This window comes from Myodes glareolus, chromosome 2, assembly GCF_982192425.1.
Source record: "Myodes glareolus chromosome 2, mMyoGla1.1, whole genome shotgun sequence".
In the NCBI taxonomy this organism is placed as follows: domain Eukaryota; kingdom Metazoa; phylum Chordata; class Mammalia; order Rodentia; family Cricetidae; genus Myodes; species Myodes glareolus.
Window position 1 is genome coordinate 110,254,645 of NC_142027.1, and position 18,721 is coordinate 110,273,365.

Sequence of the window (18,721 nt, forward strand, 5' to 3'; positions counted from 1 at the left end):
AGGGCCCGCTGCCTGCTGCCACATGGGCCGCTACCACCGTTTGGGGACCTACAGGATTTCTGCTGCCTACTGCCGCCGGGAATCCTGCAGCATTTTTAATTTTTCCATTACAGAGAGCACACACAAAATTAAAAATAAATCCAAGGCTGGAGAGATGACTCAGTGGTTAAGAGCACTGACTGTTCTTCCAGAGGTCCCTGAGTTCAATTCCCAGCAACCATCCGGTGACTCACAGCCATCTATAATGGGATTTGATGCCCTCTTCTGACGTACAGGTTTACATGCAGATAGAGCACCATATACATAAAATTAAAAACAATTTAAAGCTGGACGGTGGTGGCGCACACCATTAATGCCAGCACTTGGGAGGCAGAGGCAGATGGATCTCTGTGACATAGTTCAGGACAGCCAGGAGTGTTACACAGAGAAACCTTGTCTTTAAAAAAAAAAAAATAGGTGAGAACAATAACGGATCTTAGGGGTGATTTATTTGGTAGAATGCTTGCCTACTTGAAGCCCGGGGTTCCATCCCCAGCACCATATAAACCGGTGGTGACAGGGCATGCCTATACGCCTGATTCTTGAGAAGTAGAAGGGTACAAGGTGAGGCATTCAAAATCAAATACTTTAACTACATAGCAAGTTTGAGGCTAGCCTGGGCTACATGAGAGAACCTGTCTCAAAAAATAAAAACTCCAAGTGATACCACTGAGATACCTTCTCATTCTGAACGAGAAGGCAGCTGGAAGGTCTCCAGCCAGGAGGGGTGGAGGTGAAAGAGAGAAGGGTGGGTCTCAGGAAGACCCAGGAAGGGAACTGGTGGGACCGTAAAGTGAGTAAGAAAGATCAGAGTAGGTAGTATGATTTGCTGCTCCTCCCCCCACCATCTAAGCAGTCTAACCCCCCAGATCCTAATAGCATTATGAGGGGGGAAACTTAGACTACCTATGTGTTCAGGGTGGGCCTTTGGAAAGTGATTAGGTCATTAGTGTGGAGCCACTGCAGTTGAGCCCTCGTGGCTTTATGAGGAAGAGAGAGACCACCTATGGTATGATGGGTACACACCTCTACCACCTGAGACAGTCCAGGAGGCTCCCACCATGCTGCTAGAACCTCTGTCTCCACAAGTGTAAACCAAAATAAACAGCTTGTCTTTATAACGGAGCCTCAGGTATTTTCCTAAAATTCAGAAGTCTGACCACTATATTAAGATGTTTGATATTAAATTTTTACAGTAGACTGTGATAGTGAAACACATAAGGTAGACCATGAGTTCCGGGGACAGAGAGAGGAGCCAGTGCTGGTCACACAAATGCTGAGACCATGCTGTGTGACAAGATCTAGGATTCATAGAAAAGGAACAGGATTCATTGATGGAGAGAGAATATGCTGTATACCTTCATTGTATGTGTCCAAGAATCAGTGTTCAGAGACAGGCTGGCTAAGGCTTTAGAAAAAGAATAAGGGCCAGCAAGATGGCTCAGTGGATAGACAGCACTGGCTGGCAAGCCTGACATCTGAGTTCAATCCAAGTGTAAAAGGAGAGAACTGACTCCCACAAGCTGTCCTCTGACCTCCACGTGTGCGTTGTGGCACACACCACCACCCCTAAATAAATAAAATGTAATTAAAAATTTTTTTTAAGTAAAGGAAGTAATTTGCCAAGACAAACCAACAGTAGGCAGACAGCCCAGATAGCAACACAACACCCTGAGAAGAGCCCCTTCATCCGGACCTGAACCCCCTTCCTTCTGTGTGACCTCCATCAGCTCCCCAGGACCCTGAAATGGGGAACCCTCCAACTGCCAGGGCTCTCCTTTCATAATGACACCGTGGCTTCCTTCATTCTAGGGACAAAGTAAACCAAACAAGTTTAAGGGCTGTGTTTGGTTAGCAAAATGGCTCCTAGGAGGACTGGTAATTACAGTGATTACATTTCATTTTTGCCCAGGCATGCCAGATAATTGTGCTGGCGGTGGAGGAGCCCTGCTGCCTGCAACTGAAAAGCCCCACTCCAAAGCCAGAGTTCCTAATAACCGCAATGAGCAAAAACCCCTTGTCAAAAGAATGTCATCCATGATGCAATGGCGGGAGCTTACCAAATGTCTCCTTCCTGTTTTCATTTGCTCAAACTTCAGGTTTACAAGTCGCCTGGCAGTTGCCTTGAGAAAACAAGCGGAGCTGGGGCAGTAGCAGAGCGGGTGAGGTGTCATGCCACCAGGTGGGTCGGCACCAGGAGGGACCATTGGTTTTCCCGTCCTAAGTGATTGGGCTCCGGGACTCAAGTTAAAACTGATGTCAACAGCATTTCAACTCTCCCAGTAGTCAGGAAACTTGGACACGAGTGGAATTTTTCTTTCCTTTGGGTAAATGTGTCACAGTCCAATGCTATTGCGACAGATGGAAAAATCCTATATAGAGCGCGCAGCAGCAGCAGCAGCCTACTAGGCAAATAGGAAGCACTCTGAGGGGCCACGAGGCACCCACTGGGGCGCTAATGCGATCTCATCTTGTTTCTCAGTTACCTACTGTGCACTTCCTGCTGAGACCGTTTCTGTTTGAGTTTCTCGGTTGTAAAACCCCAGACTTCACCAGCAAGGGCAGGGGGGTGGCTGCAGCAGGGAGTGGAAAGGCGTGTCCTACCGAAGCGTCCAAACGACCCTTCTCTGCCATCCACACAGTGCCAGAGCTTAGCAACAGTGCATGTGCCTTACAGGGACACTATATGGTTCTCACGATCTTGCTGGAACCCAGAGCCACATGGGTGACCACAGTAGCTCTCTGTACATGGTGTCACTGCACAACCTGGATAAACCAGGATGTCGCTAAGCTGAGCCTTCGTTGCACCCCTCTTCCCACTCTGCAGTGCTCTCGCCCTGTCCCCACCTCTCCATGCTGCCAACGACAGATGCTGGGCATCCCCTAGTGATACTCTGCTAGGAGCGACGCTCTCCCACGCTCAGATCCACCCACCTGGGTCCCACGGGGATTATTGCACTTTGCTGGGGCGAGGACCCCAAAGATCTTGGAGGAGAGGTAGGTCCCCACCCAGCTCTTCAGGTCACATGGTCCGCGGCGGGACCCACGGGTGGGTCACATGACGGCGGCGCAACGTTGCCTAGGCAGCGGCTGCGGGCGGAAAGAGGGAGGGGGCCAATCCTCCGCCCTGGCCTGGCCACGGGGCCAGCCGGCCGGCTGCGACACAGCCGCCAGCCACAAGCGGGAGCTGGGAGCTGGAGCCAAGTACTGAGGGCTTGGGAGCCAGGGTGAGTGCTTGGGGTGAGGGTGGGATCGTTCATTCTTTTGTCTCAGAAGGGTCTGAGGAGGACAGGAGTAGATTCCCTCCCAGCTAGGGGGCGCGGAGAGGAATTGGATTAGGGACACAGAAGGGAGGAGACGGAGCTTCTGGCAGGCGTGGGATGGAGAGAAAGGGACAGAATGACTGAGGGGCAGAGCGGTGGCCCCGTGACCCCAATCGCTTGATACCCTTCGTAGTGTGCCATTTCAGAGGACTCGAGCTTGGGACTGCCAACTGATTCCCAGGTTCTGCAGTTGCAGGGACTTCCCTAAAGTAAGGGACAGGAGTGCAGGTGGCTGATTCTGGCTGGCCGCTGTACCTCTCCTGTGTGTGGGTGACAAGAGACATTTCCCGTGCCCCAGATATTTAGAGGAAGTTAAAACAAGCAGACTCCATAACCTGCTGCCTGGACTGCTTAAAACAAACCTGACAAGAGAATGGCTTGTCTAGCAGTCTCGCCGGTTTATGGGTTTTTTTTTCCCTACAAGACCTCATCTTCTGCTCTTTATTTAAAAAAAAAAAAAAGCAAAAGGTTCAGTTTACCTAGCAATTCTTAGAGCTGATGCTGTCTGACAGACGTGGGCTCCATCTTGTCTCAGCGCTCCCCCTCCAGCATGAACTTGGAGTGTGTAGTGGGCCAGACTCTGCTCCTCCCACTGGGGCAGAGGTTGGACCAAGATAGGCCCTAGGAGTGTAAGGAATAGGCTTGCGGTGGGGCTGATGGTACATATCTATAAACCCAGTACTCAGGAGACGAAGTGGGACAGTCCCAAGTTCCAAGTCAGTCTGGGCTACACAGCAAGACCCTGCCTCAGAACAAAACCAACAGTAGAAAGAGGGTCAGGTGAGGGCTGCAGATGTGGCTCAATAAGTAGAATATTTGGCTAGCATGCAGGAAGCCCTGGGTTCAGTCCCCAGCACCATGTAAGCCAGGCATATAATTGCAGCGCTTGGAGCTGGAAATGGAAGCATCCAGAGTTCAAGGCTATCCTTGGTTACGTTTTGGATTGGTGGCCAACCTGGGCTACATAAGACCCTATCTCAGGAAAAAAAAAAAAAAAAAGGAAAGGGAAAAGAAAATAAAATGGACTTGAACCTCTGGGCTAATCACAGTGGAGGGTGGCTCATCCTTGGACCTGCAGGCCTGTCTCAAGACTCAGAGGCAGGCAGCTCTTCATGCCCACCCTACCCACTCTGGGGCTCTCTGCATAACCCAGCTCAGCTACGCTCTCAGACTGGAGCCCAGGGGCCTTCCTCATTTGTGGTCCCCTGGGTAGCCATCTTCTTTACCTCATGAATCCTTTCTGTCCTTTGGGCCCTGGAACTGGAGTCACAGACAGTGATGAGCTGCAGGACGGGTGCTGGGAGTGGAACCTGGGTCCTCTGGAGGAGCAGCCAGTGTTCACAGGCCATCCTGGAGCAACTTGGTGGTGAATATAGACGGCGGCGGCGGTTTCCATTCCATCCCCCAGCACGCCCCAGGCCCTAGATTGCTGGAGAAAGTCCACAGTAGCCCTACTCTGTGTCTGCACGTAGCCCCGGGCCACCGCCCCAGGTCCCAAGAGTCTTCTCTCTCCTTGTCTGTCAACCAATCTTCCTGCCCACCTTCTGGAGGAGGGTAGCCTTCCTAAACATGGCTTCATTTTCTTACTTCTCAGAACCCTCCATGTGAGCAACATCTTGTCTTGAATTGAGGGCCAGCTTTTGTATTTTTGTTTGCTTGAGATTTTATTTTTATTTTTGCTTATATATGTGTGTTTGAGGGGGGAGGCATGTGCACATGAGTGCAGGTGCCTGTGGAGGCCCCTAGAGGGCATCAGACCTCCCGGAGCTAGACTTCTGGGGCAGTTGTAAGCTGACTGACTTGAGTACCAGGAAGCTAAGTGTGGTCGGCTGCAAGAGTTGTATATGCTTTTACCTACAGCGTCCAAAGGGTCTGTTTATACCACATTGTCTCTTCTACCCATGTCTGTATGCCCTAACATACATAATGCATGTGACAGACAGACATCCCTTCAGTCCCCCCACCACCACCACTGAAGCAGGTAGCTAACTGGATAAGAGTGAAGGGTGTTTCCCACTTGGCTGGCTCCCCTTTGGGGCATGAGTTCTTTGAAGATAGAGACTCATTCTCATGTGGGGTTTTTGTTTGGTTTTTCACCCCATTCTGCATGGGTTGGTCCTGGAAACCTGACTGGAGCAACAAGGGAATGACGAGGGGACAGACACACAGACCAGGTACAGAAAAGCTGGGATCAGGCGGGCCGTGCTCACTCTGATGGAGCAGTGCCAACTATGCAACAGCCTGGTCCTCAGAGAGTTTATTATGTAAAGCACGAGGAGAAGATGTCTCTGAAGGAGTGCAGCCACGTGTGTCTCTGTCCCCTACCTCAACCTCGAGTCTTCTGACACTGCACCCTATCAAAGGTGTCAAAGGATTGGGGTCACGGCCCCTCCCAGGCTGCAGCCCTCCTGGAGGAGGAAGCTGCAGTTGCTGGGCTTTGCACACTGGTCAATCATTTATAAACACCTGCTCGGTCCAGAGGAAGGCGCTGCCACGCCTCTGAACTCACCTGGAGGAAGGCTTTGCCAGTTCCCACGAGTCTGAGGCCTTGTCAATGAAATGTGTTTGCTCAGGACTTCATCAGCTCCTTACACATCCACTCAAGGCTTCCTTGGTTCCCCACAATTTTTGTTTGAGTTTTGTTTTGCTTTGGTTTTTATTTTGAGATAGGGTCTCCTACAGTCCAGACTAGGCTTGAATTTGTGGCAGAAGATGGCCTTGAACTCCTAATTTCCCTGCCTCGTCTTCCCAGTGCTGGGATTTCAAGTGTGCACCATTCCACCCAGTTTTCTGCCATGCTGGGGTTCCAGCCTAAAGCTAGGTAACCTCTTTACCACTAAGCCACACCCCAGCCCCTCACTGGGGATTCTAGGTAGGTGCTCTATCACTGAGCCACACCCCAGCCCCTCACTGGGGATTCTAGGTAGGTACTCTATCACTGAGCCACGCCCCAGCCCCTCACGGGGGGGATTCTAGGCAGGGGCTCTACCACTGAGCCACGCCCCAGCCCCTCACTGGGGGATTCTAGGCAGGGGCTCTACCACTGAGCCACACCCCAGCCCCTCACTGGGGGATTCTAGGCAGGGGCTCTACCACTGAGCCACACCCCAGCCCCTCACTGGAGGATGCCAGCAGGTGCTTCACCACCAAACCATGCCCTTTGGCCCTCCTTCATCTTTGATGTGTAAGAACAGTTGTGTAAGCACCCATGGGGTACTGGGGAGCAAGGATTGCTTTTCACAACTCTACTATTTTCTCCAGACTTCAGGCTTCATTCTGTGTTGTATGTGGGTGGGGGAGGGGGAGTTCATGTTCGTTTCCAAACTGTGACGTGTTCAGTCATTGGAGCTAACCCATGGAGTAGTGAGAAATATTTGTCTGAATCTCCTCCCAGGGAGGAAACATCCTTGAGGAGGTAATTGTCCACAGTGCTGCTAGCTGCAGGTGTGGTGACATGTGACCGTAGTCCGCAAGTTGTCATTCCTATAAACAGGCCCAGAGGCCAGGTGTGGTGGCACTCAGGGACAGAGATGGCAGACCTTTGTGGTCTACATAGCAAGGTCTAGGCTAGGCTAGCCAGAGAGAGTCTCTCACACACATGCACAGAAACAAGTAAAGATATTGTTGCCACTGGCTGTTCCCTAGAGGGACCGCAAATCTGTTCCCTGGGGACCCTTTTGGTTGGCCAATAATAGCTGAGAATCTTCAGCTTGCCTTAGAACAAAGAGGAAGGCAAGACAACGGACTCTTACCAACTCCTGTCTTCCCTTTTGGTCCTCTTAGGGAGTGACATGGAGGTCCTTCCTTCGCTGCTAATCCTCACAAACACCCCAGCATTTCATGGGACCATGGACTCGTGCCCTGATGTTTTGTTTTTCTCTCTCTTTCACTGTTTTCTTTCTTTTAAATTGCATTTTACTTGTTTTGGTGTATGCCACAGTGCCCCTGTCAGGATCAGAAGACAATGGCAGGAGTCGGCTCTCTCTTTCCACTGTGAGGGCCCCAGGGATTGAACTCGGGGCCTGGGGTTGGTGACAAGCACCTTTCCCCACTGGTATGTGTTTTTTCTCTTCCTGCCCCCCTTTCCTTCCCTCCCTCCCTCACATACACGCATGTGCGTGCACACACACATGCGCACGCGCACACCACCTCACTCTGCAGCCCACGCTGGCCTGAAGTTCTCACTCTTCCTGACTCAGCCTCCACAGTGGCAGAGATGACAGGCCTGTACCACAGCCCACCTGGCTGTGCTCTGACAGCTTGGGTAGGCTTTTCCTGGGGCCTGGGAGCTCTGAACACAAGAGTTGTTGTCTGATGCCAAGCCAGCTGCAGGGTGCCTTTGCCCTTAGGCTTGTTCTGAAGAGATTACCCAGCTGGATCCCACCTGGAGTATGCTGCCACAGGCTACCCTGAGTGAAAGGGACTGGATGCCAGTACTCAGTTAAATTAGTGGGGACATCTTTTTTGAAGATTGATTTTTATTATTTTAATTGTGTACGTGGGGAGTGTGTGCACATGAATGTAAGCCGCCTGTTGTGGGTGCTGGGGGTCGGACTCAAGTCTTCAGGAAGAGCAGTTATGTGCTCTTAACCACTGCGCCGTCTCTCTGGCCCAAGTCATACATCTTTTTTTTTTTTTCCTGAGACTGGATTTCTCTATAGTTTTGGAGCCTATCCTGAAATTAGCCCTTTTTTTAAAGATTTATTATGTATACATTTATGTATTTATTATGCATACAGTATTTATGTATTTTTACAGATTTATGTATTATGTATACAGTATTCTCAGTATTCTGTCTGCATGTATGCCTGCAGGCCAGAAGAGGGCACCAGATCTCATTACAGATGGTTGTGAGCCTCCATGTGGTTGCTGGGAATTGAACTCAGGACCTTTGGAAGAGCAGTCAGTGCTCTTAACCACTGAGACATCTCTCCAGCCCCCAAGTTATACATCTTAACATAACACCCCTGAGCTTCATTCTACGCCATCGCAAGACCCAAAGTCCATTAGGAGGGAGCCCAAGGATCTTTGATCTGTGTGTCTCTTTAAAGCATGCAGGTGTGGTAGTGCACACCCTTAATCCCAGCACCCGGGAGACAGAGGCAGGTGAATCTTTTTGTGAGTTTGGAGCTAGCCCGGTCTACATAGTGAGTTTCAGGACAGCTAGGAACATAGAGAGACTCTTCCTCAAAATAGAGCATGCTGATGTCAGCTGATGGATCCTCTCCCCCATTCCCTTTTCTTCCACCCCCTCCTTCCCTTTGTACAGTGAGACAGGGCCTCACTGTGTAGCCCTGTCTGGCTACACATGTCTCTGCTTTGTGTGCGTGTGAAAATGCATATTCTGTAGTGTGTGTGCGGAGGTCAGAGGACAACCTGTGGGAATCTGTTCTCTCCTCCCACAGTGTAGATTCCAGGGATCAAACTCAGGTCATCAGGGTTGGTGGCAAGGCTGCAGAGCTGTCTCTCTGGCCCTCACACTGTCGCTTTGATACAGGGTCTCCCATGCAGTCCAGTTCAGAAGCTAAAGAGATGGTTCAGTTAATAAGAGCACTTGCTACGAAAGCAAGAGGATCTGAGTTCAGATACCCAGGGCTTGGGTATCTGGGTAAAAACTGGATATGCGCATCTGCCTGTGATCCCAGCACTGCAGGGCAGCAGCAGGGGTGTCTGGGAACATGAGAGCCTGCCTCAAAAATTAAAGTAGAGGGCTGGAGAGATGGCTCAGAGGTTAAGAGCACTGCTTGTTCTTCCAGAGGTCCTGAGTTCAATTCCCAGCAACCACATGGTGGCTCACAACCATCTGTAATGAAATCTGGTGCCCTTTTCTGGCCTGCAGGCATACATGCAGACAGAACACTGTAAACAAAATAAATAAAATAAATCTTTAAAAAAAAATTAAAGTAGAAAACAGTAAAGGACAACACCTGATGTTCTCCTGTAGCCACACACATACACATGTATGCACACACATACACAAAACCATAGCTCATAGCATAGCATGGCCATCAATTTTATATCTTCCTGCCTCAACCCACTCTTATTTTTCCTTTTGCTAAAGGCTTCTATTATAGCCTGGGTGTGGCTCAATTTAGAAAGTCACTATAGGTTTTGGAGGTGACTTATCATGTTTAAGATTAGATTTGAGAAGCTAGTAACTACCGAGAAATACCCCACCCTCACATTGCAAACAGCTTTGAGTCTTCAGGGACATTGTGTTCAAGCATCCAGCAAGTAGCTGGGTCTGGTGGACAGGCCTGCAATTCATATACCACAGAAGTTGAGGCAGGAGGATCAACCTGAGTAACTTATCAAAACTGTCTCAAAATAAAAGGTTTAAAACAAAAAAATAAAAAAGAAAAAGCAGAAGGGGCTGGAGAGATGGTTCAGTAAAGAGCACTGACTGCTCTTCCAGAGGCCCTGGGCTGATTCTCAGCACCCATATGGCAGCTCCTGGTCATCTGGCCTCTTCGAGCCTCCATGGGCACCATGTATGCACACGATACACAGAAACATGAGGAGAGAAGGGGGGAGACTTTGAGTAGAAAGTCTAACTCATGCTGCCTAGATTCCCCAGTGAGGGGCTGGGTGTGGCTCAATGGTAGAGCCCCTGCCTAGAATCCCCAGTGAGGGGCTGGAGTGTGGTTCAGTGGTAGAACCCCTGCCTAGAATCCTCCAGTGAGGGGCTGGGGTGTGGTTCAGTGGTAGAGCCCCTGCCTAGAATCCCCCAGTGAGGGGCTGGGGTGTGGCTCAGTGGTAGAGCGCCTGCCTAGAATCCCCCAGTGAGGGGCTGGGTGTGGCTCAGTGGTAGAGCCCCTGCTTAAAATCGCCCATTGAGGGGCTGGAGTGTGGCAGTTATAGAACATGTACCTGGAGTGCCCCAGTGAGGACAGAGTTATAGCTTAGGGGTAGAATCTACCAGTAAGCGATACAGACTCTAGGCAGCTGCACTCTACCACAGAGCCCCTTCCCCACTGCCGACCCCTAGCTCTTTCTCGGTGTTACAGTTCCCCATTCCTTGAAGACAGCAGCAGTTGGGGGAGTCAGTGGGTGCTTTCTGCCAAACTTTAAATTCTAGTCACACAAATAGACTCTGTCCTGAATGTTAGGAGCAAGGTGGATCCAACTTCACAGAGCATCAGCATGGCCATGGAGGTGCTGACCCCCTCTCTGTAGAGGGCCCTGTGTTCTATCTTGCAGACTCCCTTAGAGTCCAGGGCCCCACGCCCAAGTTACTTTTAGACCCCATGCCTCTACCTTCAGACTTGGAAGCCAAGCTAAATGGTATAGGCCTAGAATTTCAACACTCAAGATGCTGAAACAGGATCAGGAGTCTGAGGTCAGCCTAGCCTACATCGTGAGTCATTATCTCAAAACAGAACACAGGGCTGTGGACACGGCTCAGTCGTAAAGGTTTGTCATGTTCATCAAGCATGAAGGCCTGAGTCTGGTCCACCCATGTAAAGCTGTGCAGGCAGATGCACCTGTAAACCCCATGCTGGGGAGACAGAGGCAGGAGGATTGCCAAAGAGTGATTGTAGACTCCCAGTGTAAACTCTGACTTTTATACACATGTATCACACTCATTCACTTGTACACATGCTAACAAATACACAAACACACATTGTAGGTTTGAGGTTTTTTGTTTGTTTGCTTATTTGTTTTGTTTTTTGAGGCAGAGTTTTTTTTTTGTGTGTGTGTGGTCCTGGCTGTCCTGGAACTCACTCTGTAGACCAGGTTGTCCTTGAACTCAGAGGTCCTCTTGCCTCTGCCTCCTAAGTGCTGGGACTAAAGGCTTGTGTCACCAAGCTAGCTAGGGTTTGGTGTTGTTTGTTTAACAAGCAAAAATATGGGTGCTGGAGATGCAGCTCAGTTGGTAGGTGTCCACCTGACATACTGGAGGCCTTGGGTTTCCTGCTTGATGCTGCCTAACAAAGTGATGGCACACAGGCCTTTGATTGGTTGGTGGTGGAAGCAGGGGATCATGTCATCATGTCAGTACTGTCTCAAAAGTGCAGCAGGAGAATTGTTGTAGGAGGCTGCTTGTTTGTTCCTGCAACTCTGCCCAGAAATAACCACACAGAAACTGTATTAATTAAATCACTGCTTGGCCCATTAGCTCTAGCTGCTGTTGCTGCTGCTGCTGCTGCTGCTGCTGCTGCTGCTGCTGCTGCTGCTGCTTCTTCTTCTTCTTCTTCTTCTTCTTCTTCTTCTTCTTCTTCTTCTTCTTCCTCCTCCTCCTCTTCCTCCTCCTCTTCCTCCTCCTCCTCCCTTCTTCTTCTTCTTCTTCTTCTTCTTCTTCTTCTTCTTCTTCTTCTTCTTCTTCTCCTTCTCCTTCTCCTTCTCCTTCTCCTTCTCCTTCTCCTTCTCCTTCTCCTTCCTCTTCCTCTTCCTCTTCCTCTTCTTCTTTCTTCTTCTTCTTCTTCTTTGGCTTTTCAAGACAGGGTTTCTCTGTAGCTTTGGTGCCTGTCCTGGAACTAGCTCTTGTAGACCAGGCTGGACTCAAACTCACAGAGATCCGCCTGCCTTTGCCTCCTGAGTGCTGGGATTAAAGGTGTTCGCCACCACCACCTGGCTAGCTCTAGCTTCTTATTGGCTAACTCTTACATATTAATTTAACCCATCTCCACTAATCTGTGCATCACCACGAGGTCATGGCCTACCAGCAAAGTTTCTGCACGTCTGTCTCTGGCGGTGGCTCCATGGCTTCTTCTAAACTCCGCCTTCTTCCTTCCAGTATTCAGTTTAGTTTTCTCTGCTTAGCTAAGTTCTGCCTTGCTATAGTTCCAAAGCAATTTCTTTATTAACCATTGTTATTCACAGCATACAAAGGGGAATCCCACATCACCTCCCCTTTCTGTTTAAATAAAAAGGAAGGTTTTAACTTTAACATAGTAAATTACATATATATATATATATATGTATATATATATAAAACAGTTATCAAGCAAGAATTACAGTTACAATATTTATATCTACTTTATCTTTTATCATAACTAAGGAAAACTATAACTATAAATTCTTCAACTCCATCAAAGACTCCAGAAGGATATATTACCTAAGTAAACAGGAAATGCTTTGTAAATAACTCTAGAATTGACAGAGACATCTTGCTGCCTGGACAGTCACCCAAGGTTCTTCTGTACCGTTGGGGCATCCATCTTCAGCCTACAGGCCCATAGTGTCTGGCAGACTTTTCCATGAAGCAGGAAATATCAAAGACAGTTCTGCCTATATTGGCAGTTTGTCAGTCACTTCTATGTCCTGCAGAATGTCTGCCAGACTCTTTCATGAAGTAGGAACTCCAAAGGACCATCTCGCCTTTAGGCAAGTTCAGCAGTCATCTCTGCAGGTCATGCATGTCCAGTTCATCGAGCAGTCCAGGCAAGAGCAGTTTCTTGCCCAAATGGGTAGCAAATGCCATGAAGAGCTTATTCGATGCCCATCTTCCTCCTGAAGTAATTGGTGCTACCAGGAGCAGACGTGTCTCACTGTCATGAAAAGTCCTAAATTCTTATTACATTTTAAGTGCCATATTCTGTAGTCTTTGAAAGATTTGAAAAATCTCTATCCATCTGAAATACATCTTTGTACATCTAGAAAATCTAATTAGCATGACTACAAGTTTGACTATTATAACTAACTCTATTAACCTATATTTCTTAATTATACATTACATTTTTAAATGAGCCACACAAACACAATATATTAATCAAGACCAGAAATACATATACACAGTATAACAGAATCGACCATAAATTTGTATCAATAAACCAAGATCTATACCAATGCAAATTATTCATATCTATGTCATATCCCCCTTTAAATGTAAAAAAAAATTATAAGCAATCATTTAGGGAATCTGGGCGTAGTTCTCTCTAAACTACTTCCTACTGTTTATTGAGTGAGTGATTTTTTTTTTTTTGGTCTTTTTTTTTTTTTTTTTTTTTTTTTTTTGGTTTTTCGAGACAAGGTTTCTCTGTAGCTTTGGAGCCTGTCCTGGAACTAGCTCTTGTAAACCAGGCTGGTTTCAAACTCACAAAGATCAGCCTGCCTCTGCCTCCCAAGTGTTGGGATTAAAGGCATACGCCACCACCGCCCAACTTGAGTGAGTATTTTTAGGGGTGTTCACAGCAACTTTTCGGGGGGCTCTTGGTCCATCAAGCAACATTAGTCTGGAAGGATTCCATAGGTTCTCATCTTCTGTGGAAACAAAAGCAGAACCTCTTTTCCAAAACAACAAATCCTTAGACCCAAATTTGCAAGTCATGATACCTTTAGAACATATATGCTGGTTTAGCTTAGCAGCCATACAATGAAATGTCTCTCTGTACTTAGCTCCTTCATAGTCAAAAAAAATCAAAAAAATACAATAATATATATAATCCAGACTCTCTGTGAATTTTCCATCTTTACGTGGCTTGTTTTTACTTTTTAATATATATTTTATTATCTTTATTCTTTTGATCTATGACTGTCTATACTCTGTCTCTTTAAAGACTACCTTTTAAAGAAACCATGTACTTTTAAAATGTTTATTTATTTATTTATTCATTATGGATACAATATTCTGTCTGCAGACCAGAAGAGGGCACCAGACCTCATTACAGATGGTTGTGAGCCACCATGTTGTTGCCGGGAATTGAACTCAGGACCTTTGGAAGAGCAGACAATGCTCTTAAACCACTGAGCATGCCACTACCTAGCAAAGCTCATTCGGGAAAATAAATTCGGTTAAACTTTGTTTTTATTGTCTAGAATTCCTTTCCAAGCCCTCTCAGGTTTTATGTGGATTTAGATAGCACACATGGGAGCGCCAATTTGTTGTTGAAAGGTCAGGTCACTTGTTCGTTTCTGGCTGCTCAGCCCCGAAATTATCACAGAGAAACTATATTATTATATAAAACACTCCTTGGCCCGTTAGCTCTAGCTTCTTACTGGCTAACACTTATATCTTAATTTAACCCATCTTTGTTAATCTGTGTATCCATGGCTGTGCCTTACCAGGAAAAGTTCTGGCATCCAACTTAGGAGGGGTTACATGGCTTCTCTCTGACTCCACCCTTTCTCCCAACATTCAGTTTAGTTTTCCCCACCTAGCTAAGTTCTGCACTGCTATAGGTCCAAAGCAGTTTCTTTATTCACCAATGCTATTCACAGCATACAGAGGGAACTTCCACATCAGAGAATTGAGATTTTGGCTCTTTGCAGGGCTAGCAAGATGGCTTAGCAAGCAGAGGGGTTGCTGGCATTTGTGATGACTGAGGTTTGGCCCCAGGGAGCAATGTGGTGGGAGGAGAGAACCAACTCCTACATTGCCCTCTGACCTCTAGATGCATGCTGTGTCAGGTGAATGTTTGTGTTCCTGACACAATCACAAATTAAAATATAGTGAAAGCATTTAGACCAGGGTCTGGAGAGAGAGCTCAGGGATTCAGAGCTTTCCTGCTTGTCCTGAGGACCATTCATGCCAGTGCCACCCGTGTCTCACAGTCATTTGTTTCTCCAGGCCCGTGGCTCTGATGTCCTGTGCTGGCACCAGACACATATGTACACATACACATAAAATAAAATAGTTTTTGTTTGTTTGTTGATTGGTTCATTTTGGCTTTTCAAGGCAGGGGGGGTCTCTGTGTAGCCCTGACTGTCCTGGAACTCGCTCTATAGACCAGGCTGGCCTCAAACTCTGCAATCTGTCTGACTTTGCCTCCCCAGCGCTGGGATTAAAGGTGACAACACTGCCAAGCTAACAAATCTAAAACAAAGCCTGGGGCTGGTGAGAGGTTCCAGCCATTAAAAATGCTTCCTGCTCAGCCGTGAGGAAAGGAGGCCATGTCCCAGCACCAACCTAACAAGCTGGGCATCCTGTGTATGTCTGTAACTGCAGCTTTGAGGAGGGCGGAACCAGAAGGAACACTGGCGCTTGCTGAATTCTAACTTTGCGGAGAGACAGTGACCCCTAAATTCAAAAAGAGACCCCCCAAAATAGGCAGAGTGATAGAGAAGGGCACCCAACGCCGTCTTCTGGATCCACACGTGTACAGGCACATGTACCCACACATACGTGCACATACACTCCAAAGGCACACACACATAGATAGGAAATCGTACCACATGGCAGCTCACAACTGTCTGTAACTCCAGTTCCAGGGTATCCAACACCCTCATGCAGGCAAAATACCTTAAAAATACATTTAAAAAAAAAAAGTGGGTCCTTCTCACTTGGAATAAGAAATAGTAATATATTTAAAAAACAAAAACTACAAAAAGCTTCAGACTCTGGGTTTTGCACAAGAACCACCTCAGATACTCTAACATGTCCTGTCTTACCTCCTCCAGCCTGGTTCCCACCATGAGTGCAGAGCTGAATGTGCCCATGGATCCCTCCACCCCTGCCTGCCCTGAGCCCGGCCACAAGGGCATGGATTACCGCGACTGGGTCCGGCGCAGCTACCTGGAACTGGTCACCTCCAACCACCATTCGGTGCAGGCGCTGTCCTGGAGGAAGCTGTACCTGAGCAGGGCCAAGCTGAAGGCCTCCAGCAGGACCTCCGCCCTCCTCTCTGGCTTCGCCATGGTGAGTGTAAGGGTGGGGGCTGGGCGAGCATAGTCCCAGCCTATGAGTTTCCTGAGGTCTTGCGGTGCTCCAGGGAGCACTTCTCCTAACCGTGATAGAAACTCAGCTCTGGGAGGAAAGTGGAGGAAAACATGAGGACCTGAGTTCGTTCTCTAGAACCCACAGTGGAAGGAGAGATCCGAGTAGGGAAAGTTAGTCCTCTGACCTCCACAGCATATGTGTGCCTGCACTCACACACACACACACACACACACACACACACACACACACACACACACTAAATCACTAAATATATTGATAAGCAAAGAGCCTGGGAGATGGCTCAGCAGTTGACAGCATTTATAATACAAGCTTGAGGACCAGGGTTCAGATCCCAGCAGCCCATGTAGAATGTGGGTGAGCATGGTAGCTTTCAGTAATTCCAGTGTCAGGAGGCAGAGACAGAGGAGATCCTCAGAGCAAACTGACTAGCAGGATTAGCCATGCTGGTGAGCTCTAGGTTCCATTGAAAGACCCTGCCTCAATGAATAATTTGGAAGAGTGATTGAGAATGATTCCTGACACCAACCTCATGCCTCCCCATGCATGAGCACCCACACACATGCACATACACACAAACATCAGCATGCATACGCTCACACCACGCACATATGCGCACACACACAAAGGGGTAGAAAGCACCTGAGAAATAAATTCTGAAGTTTGTCTGTGACCTCCACATAAACATGCATATGAGCACACTTGTGCACACTCACACATGAACACACACACTCATACATGAACACACACACACAAAGCAAATAAGATGACTAATACTATAGAGGTACCCAGAGTCGGGCAGTGTTGGCACACACCTTTAATCCCAGCACTCAGGAGATGGGCAGATTGATCTCTGTGAGTTCGAGGCCAGCCTGGTCTACAGAGTGAGCACCAGGACAGTCAGGGCTGTTACACCTTGTCTCAGAAAACAAACAAACAAGCCGGGCGGTGGTGGCGCACGCCTTTAATCCCAGCACTCGGGAGGCAGAGGCAGGTGAATCCCTGTGAGTTCGAGGCCAGCCTGGTCTACAAGAGCTAGTTCCAGGACAGGCACCAAAAACTACAGAGAAACCCTGTCTCGAAAAATCAAAAAAAAAAAAAAGAAAAAAGAAAACAAACAAACAAAATAGCTTTGGTGAGGAAAGGTTGTTTTGTTTGCCCTACCTCAAGCCTCATGCATGAGTTTGGGAATCCAAGAGCTTGAGCAGAGACTTGGGGAACTATGGCAGGTGGCCAGCTCAGCTGGAGTTATAGATGCTGGCCAAATGTGGCCTCCCCTGGTGACAATGCGGCAATACTTCTAGCCTGGCTCCTGGCTGCCGCCATCTCTGGAGTCACCCCAGGACAAGAGTCAGTTAAATCTGCCCCACACCCCCAGGGAATTACCCCAGAGGACACGCCGTAAAGGTTCAGGCCCCTGCTGCTCTGTGCTGGGGTACATTGGATAGGAAGTGATGTATTTCTTTAAGTCAAATCATAGCTCGTCTCCACAGCCTCCGTTCCCAGACTGGCAGGCCAAGATAAAGTAAACATCCTACATGGAAAGCCACTGCAGTGGAAGAACATGCTTGGCTGTGAGTGGGCCACAGTGGGAGAGGACCAGACCACACAGGGTGGGGCAGAGGCCACCCACCTCTGAGCAATAACCTCTAGCAGTACTCGAGTCTTTTTTTCTACTTTTCTCTTTTTCCTTTTCTGTGATGTTTGTTTGTTACTGGAGGTCAAATATAGACCTTTTTATTTTCTATTTCCTTCCTTTTGTCGTTCTCTAGGGCATTATTCAGATTTTCCCTCTTTGTAGCTAGTTTTGACATGGGTGTTGGGATCCAAACAGAAGTCCTCATGATTTTAGGGCAGACACCCTTTAGCCACTGCGCCACGTCTCAGCCCCTAGGACTGCGGCCTTGAGCCTGCAGACCTCGGCTCTGGAGCTCACTACTTCCCCAGTACGTTTGTGTCCCCCCCTCCCCGTGACATCATTGTGCTGATGCACTCAAGGAGTGCAGTGCTTGCCTGGCTTGCACAGAGCCCCAGTCCCGCCCTCAGCAGGTGGAGGCAGGGGCAGCAGAAGTTCCAAGCTACCCTCAGCTACCTGGTGAATTCAGTGCTAGTCTGACCATCAGGGAGGAAAACACAGCAGTTGTCGGGTGTGGTGTCAATGCATAGCCTCAAATTCATGGTCCTGCCTCAGCTTCTTGACTGCTGCAGCTTAAAGGTCTACATCACTGTGCTGGCTTCGAGGCTCATTTAATCTTCCCCAGGGCCTGCTGGTTACAGTTCATGTAGAGACATGGGGTCCAAACGAGGCTGTGGTCTTGGGCAGAACATGGGACCCTCCTCAAAAGACGAGGGTCAGCATGCAATACCAGGCACCATGGCCATGCTGTAAACTGGATCCACCCCTCTCCCAATACTCAGGATGAATCAGTTTGTGTGACTAGAATTTAAAGTTTGGCCGAAAGTACGCACAGACTCCCCCGACTGTCACTGTTTCAAGGAACAGGGAACTGTCAGGGTCAGAAAGAGCTAAGGGACGGCTCTGCGGTCGAGCGCTGCCCAGCGTGCACAGGTAATGGTGTCCCACACCGTCATCCCAGCACTGGCCAGGCAGGAGCAAAAGGGGTGAGAGCTCAAGGCCCTGACCATCTTGGAACTCTGTGTAGACCAGACTGACCCTGAGTTCACAGGGATCCACCTGCCTCTGACTCCTGAGCGCTGGAGTTAAAAGTGTGAGACATCAGAT

General features: G+C 48.5%; 1 protein-coding gene across 3 annotated transcripts in view; it reads left to right on the forward strand.

Moving 5' to 3' along the window:
• The window catches only part of Orai2 (ORAI calcium release-activated calcium modulator 2), a 31,492-nt gene that overhangs the window by 7,377 nt on the left and 5,394 nt on the right, over positions 1–18,721 (forward strand). The window contains exons 1-2 of one of the 3 annotated variants that reach the window (XM_048433870.3): positions 2,709–3,036; positions 15,702–15,939. In XM_048433870.3, the coding sequence (XP_048289827.1) occupies positions 15,715–15,939 (225 nt within the window). In that variant the 5' untranslated portion in view covers positions 2,709–3,036; positions 15,702–15,714. Of the gene's footprint in view, positions 1–2,708; positions 3,037–3,121; positions 3,267–15,701; positions 15,940–18,721 lie in introns of those variants that run through there. The other 2 variants (XM_048433873.3, XM_048433871.3) reach the window with 2 other exon arrangements.